General features: G+C 42.2%; 1 protein-coding gene across 2 annotated transcripts in view; it reads right to left on the minus strand.

Annotated features, from left to right (window-relative positions):
- The window catches only part of pkd1a (polycystic kidney disease 1a), an 84,395-nt gene that overhangs the window by 50,777 nt on the left and 7,089 nt on the right, over positions 1-26,529 (minus strand). For both annotated transcript variants that reach the window (XM_082535783.1, XM_082535784.1), the window contains exons 2-9: positions 13,139-13,210; positions 12,941-13,009; positions 12,012-12,083; positions 6,820-7,001; positions 5,615-5,862; positions 4,871-5,131; positions 4,556-4,724; positions 2,241-2,418 (exon numbers count right to left, since the gene is read on the minus strand). In XM_082535783.1, coding sequence (XP_082391909.1) covers positions 2,241-2,418; positions 4,556-4,724; positions 4,871-5,131; positions 5,615-5,862; positions 6,820-7,001; positions 12,012-12,083; positions 12,941-13,009; positions 13,139-13,210 — 1,251 coding nt within the window. The remainder of the gene's footprint in view (positions 1-2,240; positions 2,419-4,555; positions 4,725-4,870; positions 5,132-5,614; positions 5,863-6,819; positions 7,002-12,011; positions 12,084-12,940; positions 13,010-13,138; positions 13,211-26,529) is intronic.

Genomic DNA, 26,529 nt, shown 5'->3' on the forward strand with positions numbered 1-26,529 from the left:
TTTCAGAATGCACACAGGAAGACACATAACAAAGGTGAGAAAAAACGAAATGCAGGAAAAAACAGAAAAGTTGTAAAAACATTCAGAAGTAAATGAGTTTGACTGTTAATAATTGAGAATGAAGTCTGCCAATTGTGCTCTCAATAATCAATGTTTGCAGGACTGAAAAGTGGTTTTGATTGAACCCTGGTGGGATAATACGGAGATACTATGTTAGATAAATTGGATTTTGGCTCAATGTGTCCATTAATGGACCTCGCCGCTCTCCACTTTGATTTTCCTTCCTCCTACGCACAGTTAACTGAAAACAAAATGGCCTTCCCTCTAAAAGAAAAGTCAGCGTGATACTCACCGTGATCTAAGGACAGGGGGAAACAAATCAAACATTTTAGACATTTTGTTTGAAGCAGGTTTAAGCCATTTTCTGACATTTTCCAAAAATCACCTGGATAAAAGCAATTTCCTTTTCTTTCCTTTTCTTTTTTTTCTCCCACTTTTCGGGATTTTTCAAAACACCTTTGATAATGACATCAGAACTAGTGACCAGCGGTTACACAAAGGCAGAAAAAGAACAAGAAAACGTCTTTGTCGCACAAAACAAAGACAGATTCTAAAAAAAGAAAGAAAAAAAGTTCCTTATATAAGAGAGGGGTGGAGGAACACACGAGCAGAAGAGGATGGCGGGGATAAGCTCCATCTGCAGCAAGTTTTTTTTCTTCTCATCCCCTTTGGTATACGAGTCCTACACTCAAATTAGCACACAAATGTACACACACAAAAACCCAGATTCCTACGGCGTTAACGTTACAATGCAGCTGTGCTTTTACAGATGTGTTTTTGTGACCTTCTTACACTTAAACACAAAACACCGAAAGCCTTCAGACCAGTGCGAGAGCAGAATACTTTTACAAAACCAAAGCAAAGCCAAATCCAGAGCTTTGTTCATATACATGTACAAACGTACATGCAGCAAAATAGTGTATCCTATCAATGTGAATGAAACAAAAACACATAAGTCAGGGGTCACATTCAGTCAAATAAGGATAAGTTCACACACACAAACACACACACACACACACACACACACACACACACAGAGGAGGGGAGAAAAAAGACAAACACATTTTGCATGCACCCTTTTCCAAACCATGTAATTCTGTGAGTGTCAGTGATCGAACGTTTAACATCTGTTTTCAGTATTTTTGTCTGTTTTGATACTTTTTGGCTGTCGTTTCAGCAAACAGACTGGACCATAGCTTTGTTTGAGTTTGTCACTGAAATAGGGAAGACGAAATGTGTGAGCTGGCGGTCCCTCCAGTGACACGATTTAGATACTTGCTTAGAAATAAGACCCGTTTACACCTTTAACACATGACATGACGTTTCAGTCGCTGAACTTAAGCTGGCTACAGAAGAGGGGCAAGCAAAGATTTAGTATTGTTTTTTAAAATTGAAGCTTTAATTTAAAATGGAGCTTTTCAAACAGCTCAACAATTTATTGCAGTCTGTCAGAAAACTCTGTGAGCTAAATGCACATTTCCCAGGGTGGGAAAATTAGTAAGGTCTGAGACTGATAGATGGAGAGAGATGTATGAAAAAGAAGGAAAGGAAGGTGGAAGAAGAGGAGATTATCTTCAACAGTAAGGACTGCTCAGAGAGTGACATTTTATAGACTGAGCTGAAGATGAGAGGTGAAACGTCTTCAAAAAAACCTAAAGAAGTCCAGTTGCTTTTCTTTCCAAGCTCCTTAGATTACCATTCCTGGATGAATGACAACCTACCGGTACACAGATATTTTATAGACTGGAAAGTTAAATCTTAAATGTAATATCCTCATTTATTTTAAGGTCTTTAAATCAGATAGTGGTGATGTTCTGATAAATAATGTTTCTGTGAAACATCTAAAAACAAATTTAAGTATACTGTAAATTCTACCTTTTATAATAGCTATAGTGTCTATAGTCCACTTTTATCTTCATGTGTATTCAGTTAGCTAAATCCACAAAGAGCAGTGAGTATTGGAGTAGCTGCACAGGTCAGCTGATCACAGTCCCTACAGGAAGAAAAAATTATTGCTGCTCACAAAACAAATTCTTATGTGACCAGGCTGTACTGCTACACCTGCTCTTAGGGTTCCCTTGGTAACAATGCACAGATACATTAGTTCTTGAGGAAAAAGATTAACTGAAATTATTTTCCTGTTTCAGTTTGTGAAACTTGCAGAAAGAGTAAACACTCACTGTGTGACTTTGGTTGCCAGCAGGTTACGCAGCTTGTCACTCCTGACTATTGCCAGATCCCCACCGCGGTTCAAACACTGTTTTCGAGCATCAGTCCAGCTCAGCTCTCCTGGAAGGATCTGGAAACAGCTTGAGGACTCGTGATCGTGCGTCGCATCTACTGGACAGAAAGGAGAGGCTGGAAGGGAACAGAAACATGAATGTTGTTTAACAAATACTCTGAAGGTATTCTTTCTAGAAAAAAAAAAAAAAAAGTGCAGCTACTATTTCATAATTAAAAAAAACCAACTTAAAACATGCTGAAGTACAAAATAACAGTAAAGTTAGTAAGTTGCATATGATTGCAAATCAGTGTGATCAAATAATAATTCTCATTAGGAATGTGTTTATTTGTTTTATTTTTTACTGGCCTCAAATATTTGTTGTAGAACATGCAGAATATGTCTCTCAGTCAAAGTCTTCGTTATTTACGATATAAAAAGAGCTATAAAAATCTGTAAAAAAATTTGTTTAGAGACTTCACAGTGAAAAAAAAAAAAGAAGCAACCTGAAGAGTTTCTAAAAGCCTCAGACAAACAGGCAAAAAATGTAGACACAAGAGATGTTGATATATGGGTGCAAAGTAAAGCACGAGGGGGGAGACAGATGAAAGACGCGGGGCCTGACTCACATCTCTAATGTGCAAACACAAACACTCCTTGGCTGAGACAGTAGAAAAAGGAGTACTGGCATTTCTTTCCTATCATGACGAATTTGTCCTTCAGCAAATCACATTAGTTTCATAGACTCTTTGGCACTTCGTAAAAATTCTTTCTCATAATATCTCAAAGAAACAAACCAGTGAAATGAGCAAATAACAGTTAAATATTACATTGTGAGAAATTGTAAGGGAGTGTCTTAGAAGAAGAGAACGAGTATAACAAAGGTGGAAAATGGAGGAGAGGGACAGTACTGTGCAAAAGTCCTCCGTTACCGCGCTTTTCTTTATAATTTGCTAGGAAATGGGAGATAGGTGCAGCAATTTATTGAAACGGGTTCCTTTTTATGTTTTTCTATCCAGGTGTACGATTACTGAATATGCAGTGTGTTTGGGATCATTATCATGCAGAAAAATTACGCCAGCCAATCAGAATTCAGCCTCAAAAGTTAAGCAAAGATTTTGGATCAACATCTGACAAAATACTTTGGCAGTATGTTGTCATAATTCATAATTTCTTAAGGGTGTGACTTTCAGACACTGTTAATCTACAGTGGACATGTTTTTGGCCTTGCTTTTGGCCTCCATTTGTCAAATTCCCTCTCATATTTTAAGGCCACACTGCACACTTTACAGAAATGAAGAGTTTTTGGCTGATAAATGATGCAAAAATACAACCCTATGTCTGCCAAACTGTGTTATTTTGGGTATTTTTCAAAACTTCAAGCAAAGAAATGGAGAGAAATTATTTGTTCTTGTGACGGGCTGCTGGTAACAAAGTTACTGACAACTTTAAAGCACAGGAATGTCTGGCACCCTTGGAAAACAGAATATAAAAAAAAAAGAGATCTTTCTCAAGACCTTTGTCCAGTCGAATGTATTTAGTTTATAGTTTATATAAAAGTTGGTATGTCTGTGCGAAAAAGGAAGGTGAGTGAATAACAAATGCATAGCTAAGACTAGACTGAACAATCACTTGAATGAGAAAACTTTGAGCTCAGGTTGTAGAGTGCAGACACAAAGCTACAAAGGTTAAACCAATTTTATACAGCTGCTTTGGCACCACAAAAACACATACATATATATACATTTAATACTAACATGCTCAGTGCAAAAAGGCAAAATCCGAAGACAAAGTTAACAACTAGCTGTAAAACTTAGTAGGTCGTGCCACAGCTGATTCCCATCAGATGGCTACAAACATACAGAACAAGTGCTACTGTTACACCTGTTGGCTGGATGTACCATACAAATGCTCAGCTACAGTGTCAGCGCTTCATTCATAACTGTGCATAACTGGTTTTTGCTGTTCCCAAGTGCCCAAAAAGAAATGCTTTCTGGAAATGATTGTGATCGTGCAATGTTGATCTTTTATTACTGCCAAATTTCTAATTACAAAATATCAGCAGATTAAACAATTTAATCTTCCAACCAGATGATGGTAACTCCTGTAAACATTTATCCTTCCAGTTTTCCAAATAACCCCCACAGAGAAGCATTAAGCTAATGTTCAGATTTAATCAGCAGGGGAGAAAAAACTAATTGGATGTTGATGATCACGAGGAGCTCGAAATGTATGAAATTTCAATAACTGAGATTGCGTGTTGGTATACTTTACCTTTGGCAATTTGGACATCATCTTTCGTAATCTTCCAGTCTACATTCAAGCCAACTGAGCCCCAGCTGACAAGTGTGAGCTCCAGACTCCTATTGGCCACAACAAGAGTTGGACAATGCAGCTCTAGTTTAGGAGGAAGCATTATAGTCACCTCCCCTCGTGCAGACACCTGAACACACACAAGTAACATTTTAAAATCCAAACACACACATACACACACAAAGTTTCTTTCTCAAAAAAACCTCTTTGAACATGCATACAAAAATTCAGCCTGGATAAACAGAAGGTTTAAAATCCTGTTCTTTTTTCTCTCACCTTCTTATGTCCCGCCAAGGCCGTCAGACTGACTGTATAAGATCCTGGAAGTCCGTATTTGTGAGCTGATGTGGTGCTAACGGTTCCTGTGGTGTTGGCACGGGGTGAAAGGTCACCAAAGTCCCAGGACAGCGTCACAGGTGTGACAGAGGAGTTGGCGGTGAAAGTGACGTGGTTGTGAACGCTTTGCGGCTGGAGAGGAGTCAGCGAGACCGAGAACTCCACCACAAAGACTTCGCGAGCCAGAGCCCACCCACATTTCTGTGAATTAAAGGAACCCATATAAAGAAGAGCTGGTTTTGGTGTTAATACATACGCATTTAAATAAAATAATAAACAATTTTTCCCATTAATTGTTAAGATAACTGTGGTTTTCCTATTATTTCATAGTTCTGAATAAAATCTGATTATATAGAAACTGTTCCAATTTAAATAAACCATTATTACATTTTTATTTGGAGCTTTAACTAACTTCTATTCCAGATTTCCTCTGCACAGCACTCTTCAGGATATAGAGTCATTCAAACCACAGAGGGAAGTTGTTGTTTGGCTATTGAAATTTTACAGGAAATCCTGAATGTTGTATAATCAAATGAGGAAAGAGCAAAGAAAAGGAAACTGGATCTCCAAAACTTTCTTTTTAATCGAGTGACGGCTGACTTACAGAGAAAATATAAAAACGTACATAACGGAGCACCAGAGGTTATAAACCGAGTCTGACAGAGCAATAATCTTTACACAAACCTTCATCACATCGGGGTTCGTACAGGCAGCAGAACACTGAGACGTGCTGATATAGTTGGGGTCCGAGTTTTTGCTGCAGAGGCATTCGTGCTTCTCTCCTAAGCCCCCATACCGATGCGATTCATTGAAACACACACTGTGACACTGTTCCCGTGTCAAGTTTCGGAACGTGGAGTAGGAGAAGATAACAAGTTCACTTCGTCCCAGTCCTCCACTGTTGCTATCCTCAAGGCACGCAGCATACAGACCTGAAGTGGACAACACAGGTTTAAATCTCACAGGCTTATCAGAGATATCAGAGCATGCTCTGCCTTTATCATAAATAAAGGCAAAGATTTTTTATCATGAATCTCCATAAAGTCTGCAAAATACTAGCGGTGGGGGAAGAAATCGATACTGTGATAATAATGTATCGATACAGGGACAGCAGAAATCGATATTTTGTTACAAAAAGGTTTTTGTGCTCTGACTTCAGAGCATGTTGATCCTTTTTCTGAATCCTGACATTCCTTCACTGTCCAAATGTGTTTAACTTTTTTTATGGCAGCAATAAATATGACAGTTTACTTATTTTAATTTAAGACATGTTTTATTTTAATTAAGTTTAAAACTTTTTTATTTAATGTAAAATTATATTTTGTTTTAATTTACTTTCAAATTCTTCAGTTGCTGAAGGGGCTGCATAGTTTTCATATTGCTTAGTTCAGAATAGCTATAATTGTACCAGATGCATTCAGTTAAGTTGGACTAGACTGTAATACAAACCGTTCAGTTTGTCAACAATATAACTGACTGAAATGAGAGAAAGACTGAGTGCGAGACTTTGATATTAGATAAAATGAATATTGATAAAGTTTACCTTAATGTACAGAATCTGAATATTGCAAAATATTTAAAAAAAAATTGCAATAATATCGTATCGTGTGTTAAGTATTGTGATAATATCGTATCGTGGGATGTATGGTGATTCCCACCTCTACAAAATACTACACAATAATGTTTGTTTTGTCTGAGGTAGAAAACCAAACGGACTAAGTATTTCACCTTTGTTGCATCTTCAGTTCATCGAGTTACTTTTCAAATATAAGTCCATGAACTATTTATTGTATGATGTATAAGCACTGAAAAGAGCAGGAAATGATTTCTGGTGAATTCTATAATGTGCACGTTTTCTTTTAACTTCACGAGATGATGAGTATATTTACCTGTATTTGTTTTCATATCACAGGTGGGCAGTCTGACATTGAGTAAAGGCTGATCTTGGAGGTCAAGGGGGTGGCTGCAGCGCAATTCATTTGAGCGTCGAACTTGCACCCCTTTTTGCTGGAGACAGCTGACAAATCGGAACAGCTTACAGTCACACTCAAAGGGGTTACTGCTTAGATCACTGGAGAAGAGACGGAGACAGACAAGGAGACCGAATCATTAACTGTTAAACATCTCAACAGTCACAAGGTTGAGCACCGTGGTTGCCACTGCTAAACTGTCATCATGCGGGGATGACACATTTATAAACCATTAAAGCTGCATTAATATGTGCATAACCAACAAGTAGCCTCTCTCTAATAAATTAAGAACTCTCTCATTTATATTTGTGTGTTTGTGTCTGTTGAAAGCCTTTCTCAACCTCATTGTTGAGAAACAACAAACCTACAGATGATATGCCATCTCCTTAAAAAGGCTAGCTCATAATGTGTATGAGTGGTGTGTGTGTATTCAGCAGCTCAAATCATAATTACTGCTAATTATTGCCTGATGTGAATGTCTTATGGACTCTGTAATTTAGGAATCATCAGCCATCTCTTTATCTTTTTTTAATCACAGCAAGTAACCAATAAAAGTGACATTTCAGTTTGATTATTTAACAACACTTAGCCACTGCTTTCCTTTTCAGTAAACATCATATTTTAAATCTCTTATATGACTTAATGCTAGTTTCAAAGACATATTTAACATAGTTACACCTATAAATTTACAGAGCCAATGCTGATATCAGATGTCGGCCCAGTAATAACGGGACAGCTTGAGCTCAGCTGTTCTTTAGTGTTGCTCTATTAGAGACAATTCTTGTATTCTATATTATATTTACGGATTTATATCCACATACTAGATTGTGGCGGAGGTGTGGTCCGGGGCGCGGCTGCAGGGGAGGAGTGGTGCAGTGAGCTCAACGGGGCGGTGCTGGTAAGAACAGCTGATGGCGATTTTGGACTGATGGTGGTTTTCCTTCCCTTTATATAGTGAGGCGGAGAGGAGCGGAGGGAAGGAAGCTGGGGAAACCGACCGCTGTCAAACGGTGTTCAGCTGTCATTCTGTGGACACTCACAATAAACGTGCATCTGATGTTAACGACGTGTGTGTGGGTGTATCTGTGCCTAGCGGGTGTCACAAGTGGTGCCGAAACCCAGGAGCCTGCCGGTGTGGGGATGTCCGACCCGCAGGCTGCGCCGCCCGCCCAGGCTTTGCAGTTTTTGGCGCAGATGCTGGCGGAGATGGCGAAAATGAACCACGACCATGCGGCGGCCCAGCGGGCTCACCTGGCTGCGCTGCAAGAGCAGACGGACCGGCAGACTCTGGTTCTGGAGCGGCTGGTTGGCGCCGCTGCCCCGGATGGGGGACGGGGACGACCCCCAGGTTTTTCTGGAGACTTTTCGTGCCACGGCGGAGGCCTGCCAGTGGCCGCAGGTGGAGTGGGCTCCGCGTTTGCTTCCTCTGCCGTCGGGGGAGGCTCGGACGGCGGCCCTGAGTCTGCCGCCGGCTTCGAGGGGCAGCTTCCAGGACGTGAGCCGGGCGGTGGTGGACCGGTTGGGACTCACCGCTGAAGATCATCGCCGGCGGTTCCGGGCCTGTCGGCTGGCCGTGGCAGATCGGCCGTTTGCTTGGGCCCGGAAGCTGCATGACGCGGCCGTACGCTGGCTGCAGCCGGGATCGTCAGAGGGTGAGACGCTGCTGGTGGGCATAGTGGTGCTAGAGCAGTTCGTGGAGGGGCTGCCTGCAGAAACGGCGAGATGGGTCAGGTGCCACCGTCCCGCGAGTCTGGAGGTGGCGGTTACGTTGGCGGAGGACTACCTTGCCGCTAGAGCAGGGGAGCCCGGGGACAGCGGCCGGAGGCCGAACAGACAAGCCCCGGTGCCAGCACCGAGGCGCCGGATGCCCGCGCCAGGGCAGGCAGAGCGGACGCTGGCGTTGAGCCCCACTAATCCTTTTGCCGCATTTGTGCCTTCCCAGGGATCGGACCTAAGCAGTGCCGCACCGGAGCCACGGAGAGCAGCACAGACGCCGGGGCAGGAGTGCTGGAAGTGCGGACAGCCGGGACACCTGAGAAGGGACTGTCCTCTGATGGAGGTGGGGCAGGTGTTCCGCGTTGCCGGTGCTCCAGCGCCCTCTCCCGGTCCGGGAGGGACATACAGCATTCCGGTAAGGACTCGAGGGGGTATACGCCATGCTTTGGTGGACACGGGCTGCACGCAGACCCTCGTGCACCAAAGCTTGGTTCGCCCCGGGGCATTGCTGGAGGCAGAATGGGTGGAGGTGTGTGCATGGTGATGTTCACAGGTATCCCATAGTGCCGCTGTTATTAAAGTATAAGGGCAAAACGCATAGAGTAACGGTTGCGGTTAGCCCGCGCCTGTCGCATCCCCTAATTCTGGGTACGAATTGGCCGGGGTTTCATCATCTGTTGGGACAGTACGCGGGGGTGCGATCATGACGGCCAGTAGCATGTAGTGTCTGCGCCGCGCTCAGTGGTGACGCGGGGTCGTCCGACTCTGGGGAGGGGGAGACGGCGGGTCCTTCACAGGAAGCCCCGCCGGCTCCGGAAGTTCCCCCCACGGGTGATTTCCCACTGGAGCAGTCTCGTGACGACACCCTACGCTCAGCCTTTGACCAAGTGATTGAGATTGATGGTCACGTGGTGCGCCCTGAAGCCGTGCGGACCTACCCACACTTCATGTTAACGAAAGATCGGTTATATCGAGTGAGTCGTGACGCTCGCACGGAGGTGACACACACCCAGCTGTTGGTGCCGCAGGGCCGCCGGGAAACGATTTTCCAGGCGGCTCATTATAACCCCATGGCAGGGCATATGGGATACGAAAAAACTCTGGAGCGAATAACGGCCCGATTTTATTGGCCGGGCGTCCGAGCGGATATGCGCCGCTGGTGCTGGTCTGCTGAGTCCAGGGAGAAAACGGCCTTCTCCACTCCGTACGGTTTGTACCAATTCGTTACGCTTCCGTTCGGCTTGTTCGGGGCCCCTGCCACCTTCCAGCGTCTCATGGACCGGGTGCTGCGCCCGCATGCTGCGTATGCTGCTGCCTACTTGGATGACGTGATCATCCACAGCGACACCTGGGCGGAGCATGTGCAGCGGGTGGCCGCGGTCCTGGGGTCCCTGAGGGAGGCGGGGCTCACGGCCAATCCGAAGAAGTGTGCAGTTGGACGGAGGGGGGTGCAGTATCTGGGGTACCACTTGGGGGGCGGGCAGGTGCGTCCACAGGTGGAGAAGACGGCGGCTATCGCATCCTGCCCGCGCCCTAAGACCAAAAAGGAGGTGAGACGGTTTTTGGGGCTGGCGGGTTACTATCGCCGGTTCGTGCCGGGGTTTGCGCAGCTGACCAGCCCCTTAACCGATCTTACCCGGAAGGGTGCTCCAGATCTGGTCCAGTGGACGGGGCCGTGCCAGGCGGCGTTTATTAAGGTGAAAAAGGCTCTCTGTGGGGAGCCGCTGCTTCACACTCCTGACTTTTCCCTCCCTTTTGTTCTGCAGACTGACGCCTCGAACAGAGGGCTGGGGGCCGTTTTGTCCCAGCAGGTGAGGGGGGCCGACCGTCCCGTTCTTTACATCAGCCGGAAGCTGGCGGAGCGCGAAAGACGGTACAGCACCGTGGAGAAGGAGTGCTTGGCTATCCGGTGGGCGGTCGACTCCCTTCGCTATTACCTCCTGGGGCGCTCATTCACCCTCTGCTCGGACCACGCCCCACTACAGTGGCTTCACCGCATGAAGGATGCCAACGCCTGGATCACTCGGTGGTATCTGGCTTTGCAGCCTTTTAAGTTCAAGGTGGTCCATAGGCCGGGGGCGCAGATGGCGGTGGCCGATTTCCTCTCTCGCTCGCGGGGGGGGGGGGGGGAGTAGGTTCGGCCGGTGGGCTTCCCGGCCTCAGTCGGGCGGTGGGGGTGTGTGGTCCGGGGCGCGGCTGCAGGGGAGGAGTGGTGCAGTGAGCTCAACGGGGCGGTGCTGGTAAGAACAGCTGATGGCGATTTTGGACTGATGGTGGTTTTCCTTCCCTTTATATAGTGAGGCGGAGAGGAGCGGAGGGAAGGAAGCTGGGGAAACCGACAGCTGTCAAACGGTGTTCAGCTGTCATTCTGTGGACACTCACAATAAACGTGCATCTGATGTTAACGACGTGTGTGTGGGTGTATCTGTGCCTAGCGGGTGTCACAAAGATATTACTACATGTGAGCATGTGCAGGCAGAACCATACATTTTGTATTCTGTTTGTTTTTTGTGAACTATTTTATGATTTCATTGAGATTTAACAGAAAATAGCGCTCAAGTGGGCAATGACCCCACAGGTAGAATTATAAGAGATAAACTTGAACTGTTATTATCGTTATAATAGATTTTATAATAATTATTCATATATATTTATTTTGTTTGCATTTATTTTATACACTGTGTATAAGTAAGGGGGATTTAGAGTAACACATGTAATTATGACATATTTGCAGGAGCTGGATGGTCACAGGTAAACTTTCTCTACCTAAAGAGACACTCTGTCTTTGTGAGGGAGACAAAGCGTAACTGTAACTGTGTAACTGTTACTGTGTAACTGTGCTCCTTTAAGCCACTACAATGAGCATAATAAAAGGATCATGAAATGCATGCTTAATGGTATTCAATCTGTGTTTTTATGCTTCAGTTTCTACAGAATAAGGGTATTTTTTAAAGACACGTGAGAAAGGGAAATGATGAAGAAGAATAAAAATAACAATACTGGCAATGACAGAAAAGAAGAAAAAAAAACACAGAAGAGACAAAAAAAGAGAAGGAACTGAAAAGATGGCGCAAAAATGACTGCAGGAAAAGAAGAGAAGGCAGAAAGAGAAGGTTATGTAACATGTGCCTCTCATTTAGATTAGCCTGTTATTGATTAGTCTATTTACAAAGACTCTGCACAAGAAGAAAACTTTTCTTTTAATGTGTTGTGTTTAATATGTTGAAGTTTAATTACTAATGTAATCAAAACCTTCCATCCAGCTTTGGTTCATGTACTGTGTATGTGTCCCCTGAACGGGGGACACCTGCTTATTTCATAATGTGCCATCAGGTATGAGAGACAAATATTCACAGACATAAAGCTTACAGTATACAGTAAGTGCAATTACTTACATCTGAGTTAGATTACATAGGTCGTCACATATCCTTTCTTCAATGGTGGTGATTTGGTTGTTGCTCAAATCACTGATGGAAACAAAGAGACAAATCAAATGTCAATATCTTAAAACAAGAAAAAAACAAAACAGAAAAGACTTTTTCCTTCACGTTTTCACTAATGTATACCAATTACTATCATTTTGGCAAGATTTATGTGACTAAAAATCCAACAAAAAGGTCATATAATGAATGAGTTTGCAAACCCTGTTTCTCCTACATTGTTAGATTAAATTAGTTAAAGAAATGAATAACTAAAAGTGCTGAACACTGACTTTTGCTATTTTACTTTGTCTCATTTCCATCTGTCTGTATGGAAATGCGCTCTTCCTCCTCTTCATCTCTCTCCCTTCTTCTCGTTTCCTTCTCTACTCCTTTTCGCTCCCTCCCTCCCTACTCTATCCAGAAGGCTACATAATGGAGCCGTTGTGTGGTGGTTTTGGAAGGAACTGATGGAAACCATCAGTCCTCTCTCATCATACACACATACACACAAACATGTGCTTAAACGCCCATTCAATGGGTGGAAGAAGTAAGGTAATGGATGGAGGAAGGGGGAGACCGACAGATGGAGAGAGGGAGGTAGTGGGAGCCTGGAGCAGTAAGCTGTAATTGAAGTTAATCGTCCTGTGATTACTGTGTGTGTGTGTGTGTGTGTGTGTGTGTGTGTGTGTGTGTGTGTGTGTGTGTGTGTGTGTGTGTGTGTGTGTGCGCGCGCTGTATACACTTCTTTTGGTGAACTTGCTCTCGTTTACCTTACTCCTGGGATTTCTGCCTACTTTAATCCAGACTAAACCAAGCTTTTGTCTTTACTGCTCTCTTTTCATCTTCCTCATACTTCTCTCTTCATAACATTGGTCAATATCTTTCCTGGACTTTCTACTCACAGGACTGACAGCAGGCCGCAGCAGAACAGTCCTCCGGGGAGAACATTGATCCTGTTCCCTTGAAGATGTCTGAAACATTGACATTTATTTAGCCTGATAAATGATAACATGTATCAGAGATGCAGTTAAATAAAAAGATAAATTAGATTTAAATTGAATTACACAAACACACAATCACATAATGCAGTGTTTACTTACAGTTCTTGGAGGCCAGTGAGATGATGTAGCAGACTGGTATCAAGGGAGGAGATGTGGTTCTTGGACAGATCTCTGTGGGAACAAATATATCCATATTTAAAATGGGGACAAGCTGACTAAATGCACACGCCTACACACAGAACTATTTACAATGCAATGTGATTGCTCAAGGACTTGGAAATGAAATGCAATAATATAAAAGGAAAGGAATAGGAAATGCTTAGGTCATACATACACTGATGGAGATAAATACAACCAGAAACACTTGGAGGTACTAAAGAATAACACAAGATGCTCCAGAACACAGGTTCTTTAGAGGATAAACCTTGGGTTTTTGTCATAGCTTAAGCTAGAAAACTACTTGGATATATTTAGAAACGATCAGAAAGAAGAAAAACGCCTTCGCTGTGCATGCGGCCAGGCTTATCTAGAGGTAGAGACCGAGTCCAGTATGAAGAATTGAAACTGTCAAAGAAAAATGAGTAAAGAAGAAGATTAAATATGAAAACTGGTTAATAAAATATGGATATTTAATAGGAAAACAAATAAATAAAGGAATTAACGGAAAAAGGAAAATAAAGGCCAAAATATTTATGTCACATTTTATAGATTAATTCATTCCTACATGTATTTTATATTATATCTGCTGCATAAAAGGGTTAATTTCTAAGTGACTGAGTAATCGGTTACTTTCAGTAAATGATGACTCAAATCCACAGTCCAGCTAACCTCATTCGCTCTGCAGTAAGCCACCACACAATGGGTGACCTATGATTGGCTCCTACCATTATGTTTTACGTACGAGTAGGAGGAGTCTGCACACCAAACTGTGTCTCAGCTAGCACACATGCCAGATGTCCTCCTTGACTTGATCTATAAAACGGGTGGGCATACCTACCACCAACACAAACGCAACAGAATAATTCTTGATGCAAAGCAAAAAAGCCAATCTTAAACGGTGAAGTCTGCCTAATGCTAGTATATTTTTTTTCTCTGTGGCCTCATTATCTAATCAGCAACTAATGACTCAAAATCATAAATGCTTTATCAGACTATTGCTTAATCTAAGGTGACGCCTCCTCCCACTGGCAAATGTTTTCCCCTTTTTTAAAGACAAATCCTCCCTCAGGCCTTGTCATCACTTCTCATCGAAGTCGTCATTCAAAATATTTCAATGGCTCAATGGTCTCGCTGAGCCCCTAAAATAATATCTGCCAAATCTCCCCGCTTGCCTTACAAATGGTGTTCTTTTCTAATTCCATGTACTTATTTTGTAACACTGGTGTCCGGACAGAAGCCCAGATGCCAAAGATGTTGACATCAGCGTGGTCAACTTATTTGACTTCAGAAAGCATGATCAATAAAATAAGCATGTGTGCAATGACTGGAGGGCCTCTTTAAACCCAAGTCAAGGCCCAAATCATGCCTTGGGGGGAAAAGGGGTTTTGAATTATCAAACAATATATGAAAAGTGATCTGGTTTTAGGCCTTCTGCAAGAATGAGAACATGCTTATTGATGTGAGACTGTTAGATCTACTATACACAACTGTGAAAGACGTAACCTAAAATATTTGTTTATTTTTTCTTATTAAACACTGATTCTCTAAAATCCTAAGCATGATTTATTGATTAAACTGCAATGATAATAGTTCAAATTCACATTTACTATACATTAAATACACACTGCTAGCAATACATTCTATAACTAAATCCTTGCATGCCACACTCTCTATACTGGAGCTCAAATTAGTGAGAAACCATCAGATAAATTACTAAGGAAATGAGAAAATTGGGTTGGTTAAGCAGTGGAGATGGGCTCAGTGAATGGCTTCAGTCCCCTTTGCATTCCTTCAAAGCAAAGCCACAGCTGCACGTGAGAACAGCGAGACAATCGGGAGACAAAAAGACCAAGGAGCAGGAGACAAAAAGCCAGAGGCTGTAAGGGAACAGAAAGCCCTGTAGCCTATAGGGATAAAAGAAGAAGGTGCTGGACTGCAGGAAAGCTGTAAATTAAAACTCATGAGGTTCAATCAGGGTGCTGATCGATATTTCTATTCCCAGCTGCTACGAATTCAGCAAATACAAATAAAAAACAAGACGATCTTCCGCAAGGGAAATCTGAATTGATATGTGCGGGACTGCGCTCCACTCTCTCACACTCTTTTCTGCGTGTGTGTGTGTGTGTGTGAACAGACCAGGACGCCGTTCCCAAAAGGAAACATCTGTACATTCCAGACAAGCTGTGTAAGAAAGATGGAGACAGAGAGAGAGAGAGAGAGAGAGAGAGCACTCTCCTCTGCTAAACCCATCAGAGGATGAACAGGACAGCAGAAATAAGCTCCGCCCACTAGCTGATCATTCACACATTAGACGGACGCTTCACCTTATGTAACGTGGTCGACATCCATGCCACAGCAGGAATGTGTGTGCAAAAATTTGCGTGTACGACATCTGAAAACTGTCTTTCACACCTTACGGGTAAGACCGCACAGACAAGAGCAGGTTAAATAGAGACCGTCTGTATGTGTGCTTAACATGACCATATAATGTGACCTTCAGCATGTCTATTAGCAACAGACTCCCGTTCTCAGCTACCTCTGGACACACATGGTTTTACTTACACATACGCAAACACACACATACACTTTAGGTATAGGCCTGTGCACAAGTGCACACACACACACACACACACACACACACACACACACACAGCACACATATGGTTCTGTTTTACTGACGGTGTGGCCAGTGATCTAACAACTCCTTATAAGGCCTGTCTGGTGCCACTTATTCTGAGTTGGAGGATGAGAGCGCACACAAAAACACACACACACACAGCCCTCATTGACTACACTGTGCTTGGGCAGAAGGAATGACACATGAGGAGTGGGCATGTGCTCTGCAGACAATATGAATACAAGAAAGGAAAGATCTGAAGTGAAACAGAAAGGGATGGTTTTCTTTTTCTACTAAAGAAAACTGAAATCTGTTTGAATCTGTCTTTGTTCCATCTGTGGAGAATTGAGAACAAAAAAAAAAAAAAGTCTTTAAAGCATAGTGATAAAAACTGGGTTTAAGTCAGATCATAGACAAACTGGTTTCTGCAGGCTTGTGGTGGTAATGTGGTCCAAGTCACTATGATTGAAGGCCAACGCTCCACTAACCCACTAAACACAGACTCCTCTGTGGTTGCTTTCATCTCACCTCAGCCTCCCTTTCCTCTGCTGCCCCCCCCCCCCCCCCGATTTCTCCCCCCTTTTTGGTTCTACTTCTTTGTTTATTCCTGAAGTCTGCACGAGTCAGATGAGAAGGGGAGCAGGACAAAAGCTGAGAAAGCAGTAAAAAACGATGGAGCTGGAGAAAAGGACAGGTGTGAAGTGGAAGCCAAGGGGAAGTTGGAGGTAGTAGCAGTGAGTGACACGGGCCAGGTGTGGAGAACAATCACCCCACTGTGGGCTGCTTCGTTTGAGAGCTGCCAGCCAGAACCTCATGCCTGCGACAAGGGGTGAGGAGGTGGGGGAGATCGGAGTAGTCGGGTACTTTCCCTACTGCAAGAAAAAAGGGAGCACGAAATTAACAGGAAAATGGGGCTGAAGACGTTTGGTCTAAAAAGCCTGACTTTCTACTTCACAGACTGGCTCGTCTTTCCTCTTTAGAACATTCTGTCCATTTTTCCAGCTGCTGCTGCCTGGGTTGTCTGGTGTCCAGCTGGCAAGTTAAGGGCAGCTGTGTGCAGCAGTTTAACACTCTTATTGAAAGAATGATACACTGACATACAAACAAACTCTTTGACATACTACCAATCCATGCAGGAAAAACAAAACTAATTGTTCTTTTCCTGGTAAATGAAAGTGAGTCAGTGCCACATATTACAAGTCATTAAATATGGGTTTAAAACAAAAATGGGTCTCTCAAGCATCTAATACAACTGTGGTGAGACAATAAAAAGGGAAAAAAACAAAACAATCAATGCTTCCAGTGAACCACTGAAAATTATGCATCATCTTGCAAAAAGCTGAAAAACCTCTGTCTGTGAGTCTGACTGTTCTTTGTCTGTCTCTACAACCATTCATCCGGTCCACTTCAAGTTTGGCAGGTGTACTGCTGTGTGCAAGTGCAGTACTCAATTTGATGAGCTGTTCTCTTACTGTGGCTAAAAGTTGCTCTCTACCACTACTGACTGCTCCACTCTGTGTGTTGGCTGTTTGTTGTTTGTTTAGCTGTCTTTGTATACTAATTTTTTTAACGTCTGTGAGAAATACCCTAGCTTAATCCTAACTTTAGACATAAACCTAACTAACCCGTAACTCTCAAACTGTTCCTTGAAAACATAATTGCAACATTTCATTAACCTGATGGTTAAAACTCAGATGATTCTAAACATCATCTGAGTTAGCTGGACATCTCATATTTATTACTGCATTGTGTGCCATGTCGGTCCAGTTGGTATACTTATTCTCACTGAGAAAAGCTAAGAAATTGTGGTGGTTGATGTTATTTATGAGCTAAATATTGACTTTTAGCACGTTACAAGGTGGTTGCTAGGCAACCACATTTTAACTTTTGTGGATATAAATCAATACACATAAATGAAAGAATCCTTTTATAAGGAGTGGGTGCTAAACAGGTAATTTTAGGGTCTTACAAGGTTTGCCTGACAAAAAGTGACGGCATCATAACATATCATGCATAATTCAATTTTTTGAAATTGAATTATGCATGATATTAGGGGTTATTGTAGTAACTCAAAAATGATACACTGTTTTTAAATGGTGTTATAGGTGCAAAAAATTCTAGGTAACCACAGGTGGTTGCTACGCAACAGAGTACATTGTATGATCTGATATAGATAAGAACCTTCAGGGACATAAGATCTACCGGTGTACCAAGCTTGGTTGCTCAACTTAATAATAATAATAATAATAATAATAATGTATAGCTTATTGATCCCCATGGGGAAATTCTTCTCTGCATTTAACCCATTCACTCAGTAAAGTGAACTTCTGATGGTCTGAGATGAGTTCCTGGACAAAGAAACAAACAAAGCACAGACAGAGATTTTGCGTGTTATAGTACATTTTTTTCTTAGATTTCCAGTAACAACCAAAATTTCCATCTTCTGCATGTTGTAGGCACAATCAAACATATATTTATCAAGTGTATCCTTAGAGCGGTCCTCTTCAAAACGGTAACTTTTACAGCTGCCTTAATGTCATGTGTTTGGGGGGGGGACATCTTTGAATTGTTGCTAACAAAGAATACCGAGTTACAATCCAAAACAGGCCTCTGCATCAGTTGATTTTTAAATACAAAATCTTACAAGATATTTGGAGATGATTGTGCTTTGAAACACAGTCGGTAAAGATCTCGGAAAACTTTGCAACAAATGCAAACAAATACTTCTTCTACTACTTCTCATCCTGTTATATTTCCATAAACCAGCCACACAACACAGTCATTTTGAACAAATGCTTCTGCCAAATAAAGATGTGTGACAAGTGTGATTAATCGAGTAATCATGAGCAATTATTTCTCCATCATCAACGTCAGCCTCGATCATATTAAGATATTAATCTCATATTTATCCATATTTAGTGATGCAGTGAAATAGTTTTTCAAATGCAGCACCACGCAACATCAATTCATCATTTCTAATAACTGGTCCCAACAATTAGACATAAAAGCATACGAACTTCTGCTTGTCCTTTACTCTAAGAAACGTGTGGTGTCTGTTATATAAGCTGCGATGCTGAAAATGTTTTGTTGCTGACCTATAAGGCATTTTTCCATGCATATTTTCAGATGGTGGATTTTTTTATACAATTCTACTAAAGTTGAATTTGTAGCATTACAGTGAAGAAGATGTGTGACTCATAAACAAATCCATGAAACCTCCAAAACGATTCACAAACTGCGCCAGTGCACACTGGAGGTGACAAATCTCAATCTTTAGTGTTATATGTACCTAAGCAGAGCATTTACTTGACCACAATCTACGTGTTTTCAGTTATATTCTTGTCTGCAAATGAAACAAACACATGTGCTGGTTTGTTGTAACTGTGCCAAGTAAAGGTAATCCACAGACTGTATATAAAAGATGGATGCAGCCGCTATCATGTCACAGACTGGTTAATGAATTTGCATTTTTAAGACACGAGCTGAACGTGTTGTCTGTTATCTTGGTGTTTTGAAACTGATGATGAGTGAGGGGTTGATTTGACTAAAAAGGAACACTGTATGCTGACCTCAGCCCACAACTTGCCAATCACAAGGTATATTGACCCTGCTTTATCATTCCTCTTGACTCTAATAGGGACCATAATTCATAAATTAAACATCCTACTGTATTTAATGAGACATGAGAATACTAAAACCACGCATACTCATCAGAAAAGTGTTAAGTGAGGTCACAGAGTAGAGGAAATCAGACTTCTTATTGTGATCAGAGTAGTCACCTACTTCTGGCTATTACAAAACATTTAGGCACTTCCATAATGGTTTCATTTTTCAGACCCGGAAGCTAAATTCATGTCTTATATACAATCTCTAATTAATCTAAAACAGGGGAATCAGATTTTTCTTGTTCCATAATAAAACTTTCCCTACCTAGTTGCAGTTTTAAGGCATCATGCAGGTTGCATTTAGATTTTGGTCATATGTCTGAGTGTACATATTTCAAGCACTGGGCTTAGTTCTCATGTATTGATAGCCTAAGGCTGGGGTCGGTAACCTGCGGCTCTTTAGTCCTTATAGTGCGGCTCCGCGTGGTTTGGGAAAATAAATTAGAAGTATTTAGCTTAAGTGTATTTTATTTATGTTAGTTATTTTTTTTAACTTGTAGTTCTAAATTGGAAGATTGTTGTGACATTGTAATATAAAAATAAAATTATATTTTATTATTTTTTTCATCGCTCAAAATAAGCGTCACACTCGCGGAAGCCGCTGTACCCGCCGAAACGCCGTGCATTTATCGAGATTTTCAACCCCAGGTAGGCCAATTATGGATCTTTGGATCCACACTGTCAGCAGCTCCACCGTGAACTATGTTAAAAACAAACACCGCTCAAACCTCACAGATGGCAGCTTACAGTCCTGCATAAAGATGAAAGTACAGCCCCATTGTAAACATATCACGGCAGACCCGACGATGTTTCCGTGAACATACTTTTCAGTAGGGCTGCACGATTTTGCATAAAATGAGAATCACGATTTTTTTGGCTTAGAATTGAGATCACGATTCTCTCACGATTTTCTTTTCCAGTATAAATATTTATTGCACTTATTAACTGCACATCAACTTCGTAACAGTTGAGACTGAACATAAAAACAATAAATAAACATAAAAACAACAAATGTCTCACGTTTTGTCGTTGCCGCAAAATGTTGTACTGCTTGAAATTCCGTCTCCACCGTTGCACGACACTGCGTGCATAGAGCAGGTAGTGCAACAATAGAAAAATAGTTGCGGGACGGCACTGTGTAGCGTTTGTCTAGGGTGTTGATCATTTTCCTAAATCCCTCGTTTTGCACAGTGTTGATGGGAGCCATATCTTTGGTCAGGTGATAAGTGATAGCCTCCGTAATTTCTTTGTTCCTGCGGGAGTTCGACGTGTATAGGGAAGCGCTGTATAAGGTTCCCGTTATTGATGTTTGGGTGGTTGACCGGGACGGATTTTCTCCTGTCACTTTCTCGTCATCCCTGACGTGCTCTCCGTTGTTTTTTCCCTGCTAATTTTAGCATCACACGGCACAGCTCCTGTATCACGTGGTATAAGGCTCTTTTTTTAGCAGCATAGTGCTTTTTTTTCCCAATTATTTTTTAAAAGCTCCAAAAGCCCAAAGGCGATATAAGGGTGGCGGCTCACAACAGTTTTTGTTTGCTGGATCATTTTAGTTCAGCTGGGTGTCTTTCCTTTTGTTATATTTCTTTAAGAGTTCAAAATGTGTTAATTACATAAATAAAATGTGATTTTCTCTGTAGCACTTCATGGATTTCATAAGAAACACATGGGAGTGTACATGGAGTTGTAGAGACCAGCATTTTTGTTTAATTTATCTTGTTTGTAAAATCTGGAAGCACCACATAAACTGATGCAACAAGTGAAAAGGGAATGGTAGGAACAAAAGAGAACACAAAAAATGAAGTCTGTCACCTCCAAAACCATAGAGACAAGCAGAGCTTCAGCAGCCCTGACAACAGAGGCTGGCTGCCAGCACAATCTGTGGTGAAGATGATGACTACTTCAGCTGAGTCCTCCACACCATCATCTGGCAGCCCTTCATCTTTTATCTTCTGATTGGTCTCTGTTACTGTGCTCTCTGCTTGTTGAATCAGTTTCAGGTTCATTGGCATGAAATCAACAGAGTGCTCAACACTGTGCTCACAAATGACACAATGCTTTTGGTTTATTTTCTTTTTCTTATGTCTCTGTTTTAGTTTCATTTTCCTTCAGTAATTTTGATGAGGTTGCATTGAAAAATAAAAAAAACAACTCAAAGGACAACTCATATTTCTTAACTAAAAAATGCAAATTGGCTTGTTATGAATTTTAATCATGTCCTTGGATTGAATGTAAATGAACCACTGTGCTGATTAGCATTTCATTACAGTTCTGGCAGGTTTGTAATCCCAAGTTTAGAGGCCAACAATTCATTTTTCAATTTTCAGCCTCATAGGCCCTTATTAACATTTAGCCCATGGATTGCAGCGTGTTATTCTGGGATGTCTTGAAGTCTTTGACTCTCTGCAGCATAGGCTACACAAACAGGATGTGTTTCTGCAATTCTCTCATAAACACACAAAGACATCCACAAGCAGCGATCATTATGCACGAGCTACACACGTAAACAAATTTCCCACGTGTGGGACTAATAAAGGTTATCTTATCTTAAACACTCGCGTTTTGGCTGTTTATATCTAAAAGCGGGGAACAAAATCCAATTATTGCAGTCTTTTTTTTAATGGGGTAACAGGAGGGAGAAAAGTCTGCTTTTTAACTGGGGTAAAAGATAAATGTTTCCTATGTGATCAACACCTGCTTTTTTCACTCTAGAAATGTAACTCAAAAAAGCACCTAGTTTATAAATTAAAGATATAATCTATACACGTACCCCTTTAGTCATTTTATATTCATTTTCCATCCTTCAATTTTCACATTAAAATTCAATGCAGATGTTACTATATTGCTGAGGTAGAGTGTGCTTCTCTTAAAGAATACATGAGTCAGTCTTTGTAAGTGAAAGGTTGTGCCAAAGTGAATCCATCCATCTCCTCTGATTGGAAAAATAGTGAATGAATCCCTAATGTAAAAAAAAAAAAAAAAAAATGAAGCATGACTTCATAAGACATTATGACATTATGCATTAGCCATACCATGAGCATACAGCATGTTATGATAAATTACTTTAATTAAGAAGTCATGCTTTGATTATCAAGGGTATTCTAGTGAATTTGAACACTTAATGCATTTTTTGCCCTTTCCCCCAGTAATCTCTAACATGCAGTCTCTGTTCTGTGTGCAATTGTTGCTGAGAGTAGCTAGGTGTGTGTCTTTTGTGCAGCAAGACATTTTCATTTTTCTGCATTTTACACATCTTGAATGCCCCTGCTGATTTGATAAGTATTAATTGATTGGTATTAATTATGCTGCAAATCAAAAATAAATAACACTTGTTCTACATGAACACTGTCCTCTGTCCATCTGTACAAATCAAAAGTGCATTTATTTCTGCATTTCCTGAGACAATCAAAGCTACACAAGTCTTAACTTATATATATATATATAAGTTAGGACCGTTACCTTCACCCTATATATATAAAAAACACCCAGCACGCCCCTGCGGGCGGTTTTATCCTTCAAGCTCGGGTCCTCTACCAGAGGCCTGGGAGCTTGAGGGTCCTGCGCAGTATCTTAGCTGTTCCCAGGACTGCGCTCTTCTGGACAGAGATCTCCGATGTTGTTCCCGGGATCTGCTGGAGCCACTCGCATAGCTTGGGAGTCACCGCACCTAGTGCTCCGATTACCACGGGGACCACCGTTACCTTCACCGTCCACATCCTCTCGAGCTCTTCTCTGAGCCCTTGGTATTTCTCCAGCTTCTCGTGTTCCTTCTTCCTGATATTGCTGTCATTCGGAACTGCTACATCGATCACTACGGCCGTCTTCTTCTGTTTGTCTACCACCACTATGTCCGGTTGGTTAGCCACCACCATTTTGTCCGTCTGTATCTGGAAGTCCCACAGGATCTTTGCTCGGTCATTCTCCACCACCCTTGGGGGCATCTCCCATTTTGACCTCGGGACTTCCAGGTTATACTCGGCACAGATGTTCCTGTACACTATGTTGTTCCTGTACCAGAACCACTTGGTTATGGCGTTCCATGTATGCCTTGCCTGCTAGCATCTTGCACCCTGCTGTTATGTGCTGGATTGTCTCTGGGGCATCTTTACACAGCCTGCACCTGGGGTCTTGCCTGGTGTGATAGACCCCAGCCTCTATGGATCTTGTGCTCAGAGCTTGTTCTTGTGCTGCCATGATTAGTGCCTCTGTGCCGTCTTTCAGTCCAGCTTTGTCCAGCCACTGGTAGGATTTCTGGATATCAGCCACCTCCTCTATCTGCCGGTGGTACATACCGTGCAGGGGCCTGTCCTTCCATGATGGTTCCTCGTCTCCCTCCTCTTTCTTGGGTTTCTGCTGCCTGAGGTATTCACTGAGCACTGGGTCAGTTGGGGCCATCTTCCCAATGTATTCTTGGATGTTCGTTGTCTCATCCTGGACTGTGGTGCTGACACTCACCAGTCCCCGGCCCCCTTCCTTCCGCTTAGCGTACAGCCTCAGGGTGCTGGACTTGGGGTGAAACCCTCCATGCATGGTAAGGAGCTTTCTTGTCTTTATGTCAGTGGCTTCTATCTCCTCCTTTGGCCAGCCTATTACCCCAGCAGGGTATCTGATCACGGGCAGGGCGTACGTGTTGATGGCCCGGATCTTGTTCTTACCATTCAGCTGACTCCTCAGGACTTGCCTGACCCTCTGCAGGTACTTGGTGGTTGCAGCTTTTCTAGCGGCCTCTTCATGGTTCCCATTCACCTGCGGGATCCCCAGGTACTTGTAACTGTCCTCTATGTCTGCAATGTTGCCTTCTGGTAGTTCAATCCCCTCAGTTCTGACTAGCTTCCCTCTCTTTGTTACCATCCGACTACACTTCTCCAGTCCAATGTCATTGCTGTATAGCCTGGTAGTGTGGATCAGTGAATCGATGTCTCGTTCACTCTTGGCATACAGCTTGATGTCATCCATGTACAGGAGGTGGCTGACAACTGCTCCGTTCTGTAGTCGGTATCCATAGTCAGTCTTGTTAATGATCTCACTGAGGGGGTTCAGGCCTATGCAGAACAGCAGTGGGGACAGAGCATCTCCTTGGTAGATCCCGCACTTGATGGTGACTTGTGCTATGGGCTTGGAGTTGGCCTCTAGTGTTGTACGCCACATCCCCATTGAGTTCCTGATGAAGGCTCTTAGGGTCCTCTCATATATATATATATATATATATATATATATATATATATATATATATATATATATTATTAGGGGTGCAACGATACACAAAATTCACGGTTCGGTTCGGTTCGATACTTTGGTGTCACGGTTTGATATTTTTTCGATACAAAAAAATGTTCATGCTTTTTTAATTTGTCATTTATTAAAATTATAAATATATATTTTAACTCAAAAGTACAGTTTTTAAATTTAATGTTGCTGAAAAAACAAAGTAATAAAAAAATAAATCTGATTGAGAAATCACTCATCTTTGGAAAAGAGAGTTTATTACAGAGAAATGGCTCTTTCCAAAATAAAAGCTATACTATACGCTTCTTCTGGGGTATACTCTCAGCAGCATATTAAACATATCAGGTCCCCATAAGGAGAATCATTTGCTAACAGCTGTCTAAATGACTCGGGTAAAGTTTGTAGCATGCATGCTTGTTGTTTTTGTCTGCTTTCACTTGTCTTTGCACTAGGATGATGTCGGAGTAAATGTGCAGTCATATTCATTGTGTTCCCACTAGTGCTGTCAGCGTTAATCTGAAATGACGTTAACGCCACAACACGGCAAATCTCCGTTAACGAGCTACCGCGGATCGCCCCGTGCATGGGGCTGGACAGCGTCAACACGTTAACGAGCAAACTGCGCTAACGCAGTAGTTCCCACCCATGTAATTGAGCATTGCGTGGCACATCCGACATACTGTTTTACTTTAGTCCATGACGCGCTTACCTTCATGGTCATACTTCACATGAAGACCAAAATAGTTCCAAAGGCCAGATCTGAATGAGGGTGGGGGAGGTTCAATTTGCCATGTTGCAACGAGCTTAGCTTCTGTCTTGCTAGCTTGCGCTGCGCTCAGTGGATCTGCGCTGGACAGTGCAGCCTAGGCGGAGTAGTCGAACACAGATCCACTGAGCTCCCAACACAGACAGCATCGTCAGAAGAAAAGTTGATAAAATAAAAAAATTTGTATTGTTCGATACATATGCTTACTGAACCGAAAGCACAAACCTCCTTACAATTGCTCTGGTCACTAACAGATTCCCATGGTCATGCACAGAAGATGCAAACTACGCTTATATGACGGACTCTATTTGTTTAGGTTTTTAAATGTTTACTATGCAAACCATAAACACAAAATGTTTGCCTTCAAAATAAAAGCTGTGCCTTTTGAATTATAGTTTTTCAAAAGGCACAAATTTTACTGTTTTCAGCTTTAAGTTTTACTATTTAGGAGTTTTTGCAGATAGGCTGACATGCTCCCTGTAAACTAAGGGCAACTGCAGCAATCTGCTAGTGACCAAAGCAATAACAAAGATTTCTGGTACAGCACCCACTTTGCAACTTTTGTCACCAAGCAACAGGCAGCAACCTTCATAACTACTCATCAACCAATTGGGGAGAAACCGTTTTCCTCCTCCTCCTGTGTGACTGAGGTCTGAGAAACTATGGATGCTCCTAAATGGTTACAAAAAGCATACTTTGACAAGTTCTGATAAACTAGTCAAACCAAATAAGACAACTGTACAAATTATACCTGTGCTCACTCTGCTAAGGGCACCAGTGTGAGATTGAAGGTAATTTACTAACACCACTCCACTATTTAGAAGCAACTGCAAAAGTGCAAAACCAAATGAAAGGACCTTAGAGAAAAGGTCACACATACAGCTTTTTCTCTGCACTATTTGTTAGATTGGCAAAAAAAAAAAAAATAATAATAATAATAAGTGCGGCACTTTAAAAAAAAACAACAACAAAAACAGGAGGGCTGTGAAAATAAGGTGCAGAAGAAGACCCAGGCAGACTGGATTTGAGACACAGCAGCACGTATCACTCTGGGAAA

Source organism: Aulonocara stuartgranti, assembly GCF_965226115.1.
Source record: "Aulonocara stuartgranti genome assembly, chromosome: 6".
NCBI lineage: Eukaryota > Metazoa > Chordata > Actinopteri > Cichliformes > Cichlidae > Aulonocara > Aulonocara stuartgranti.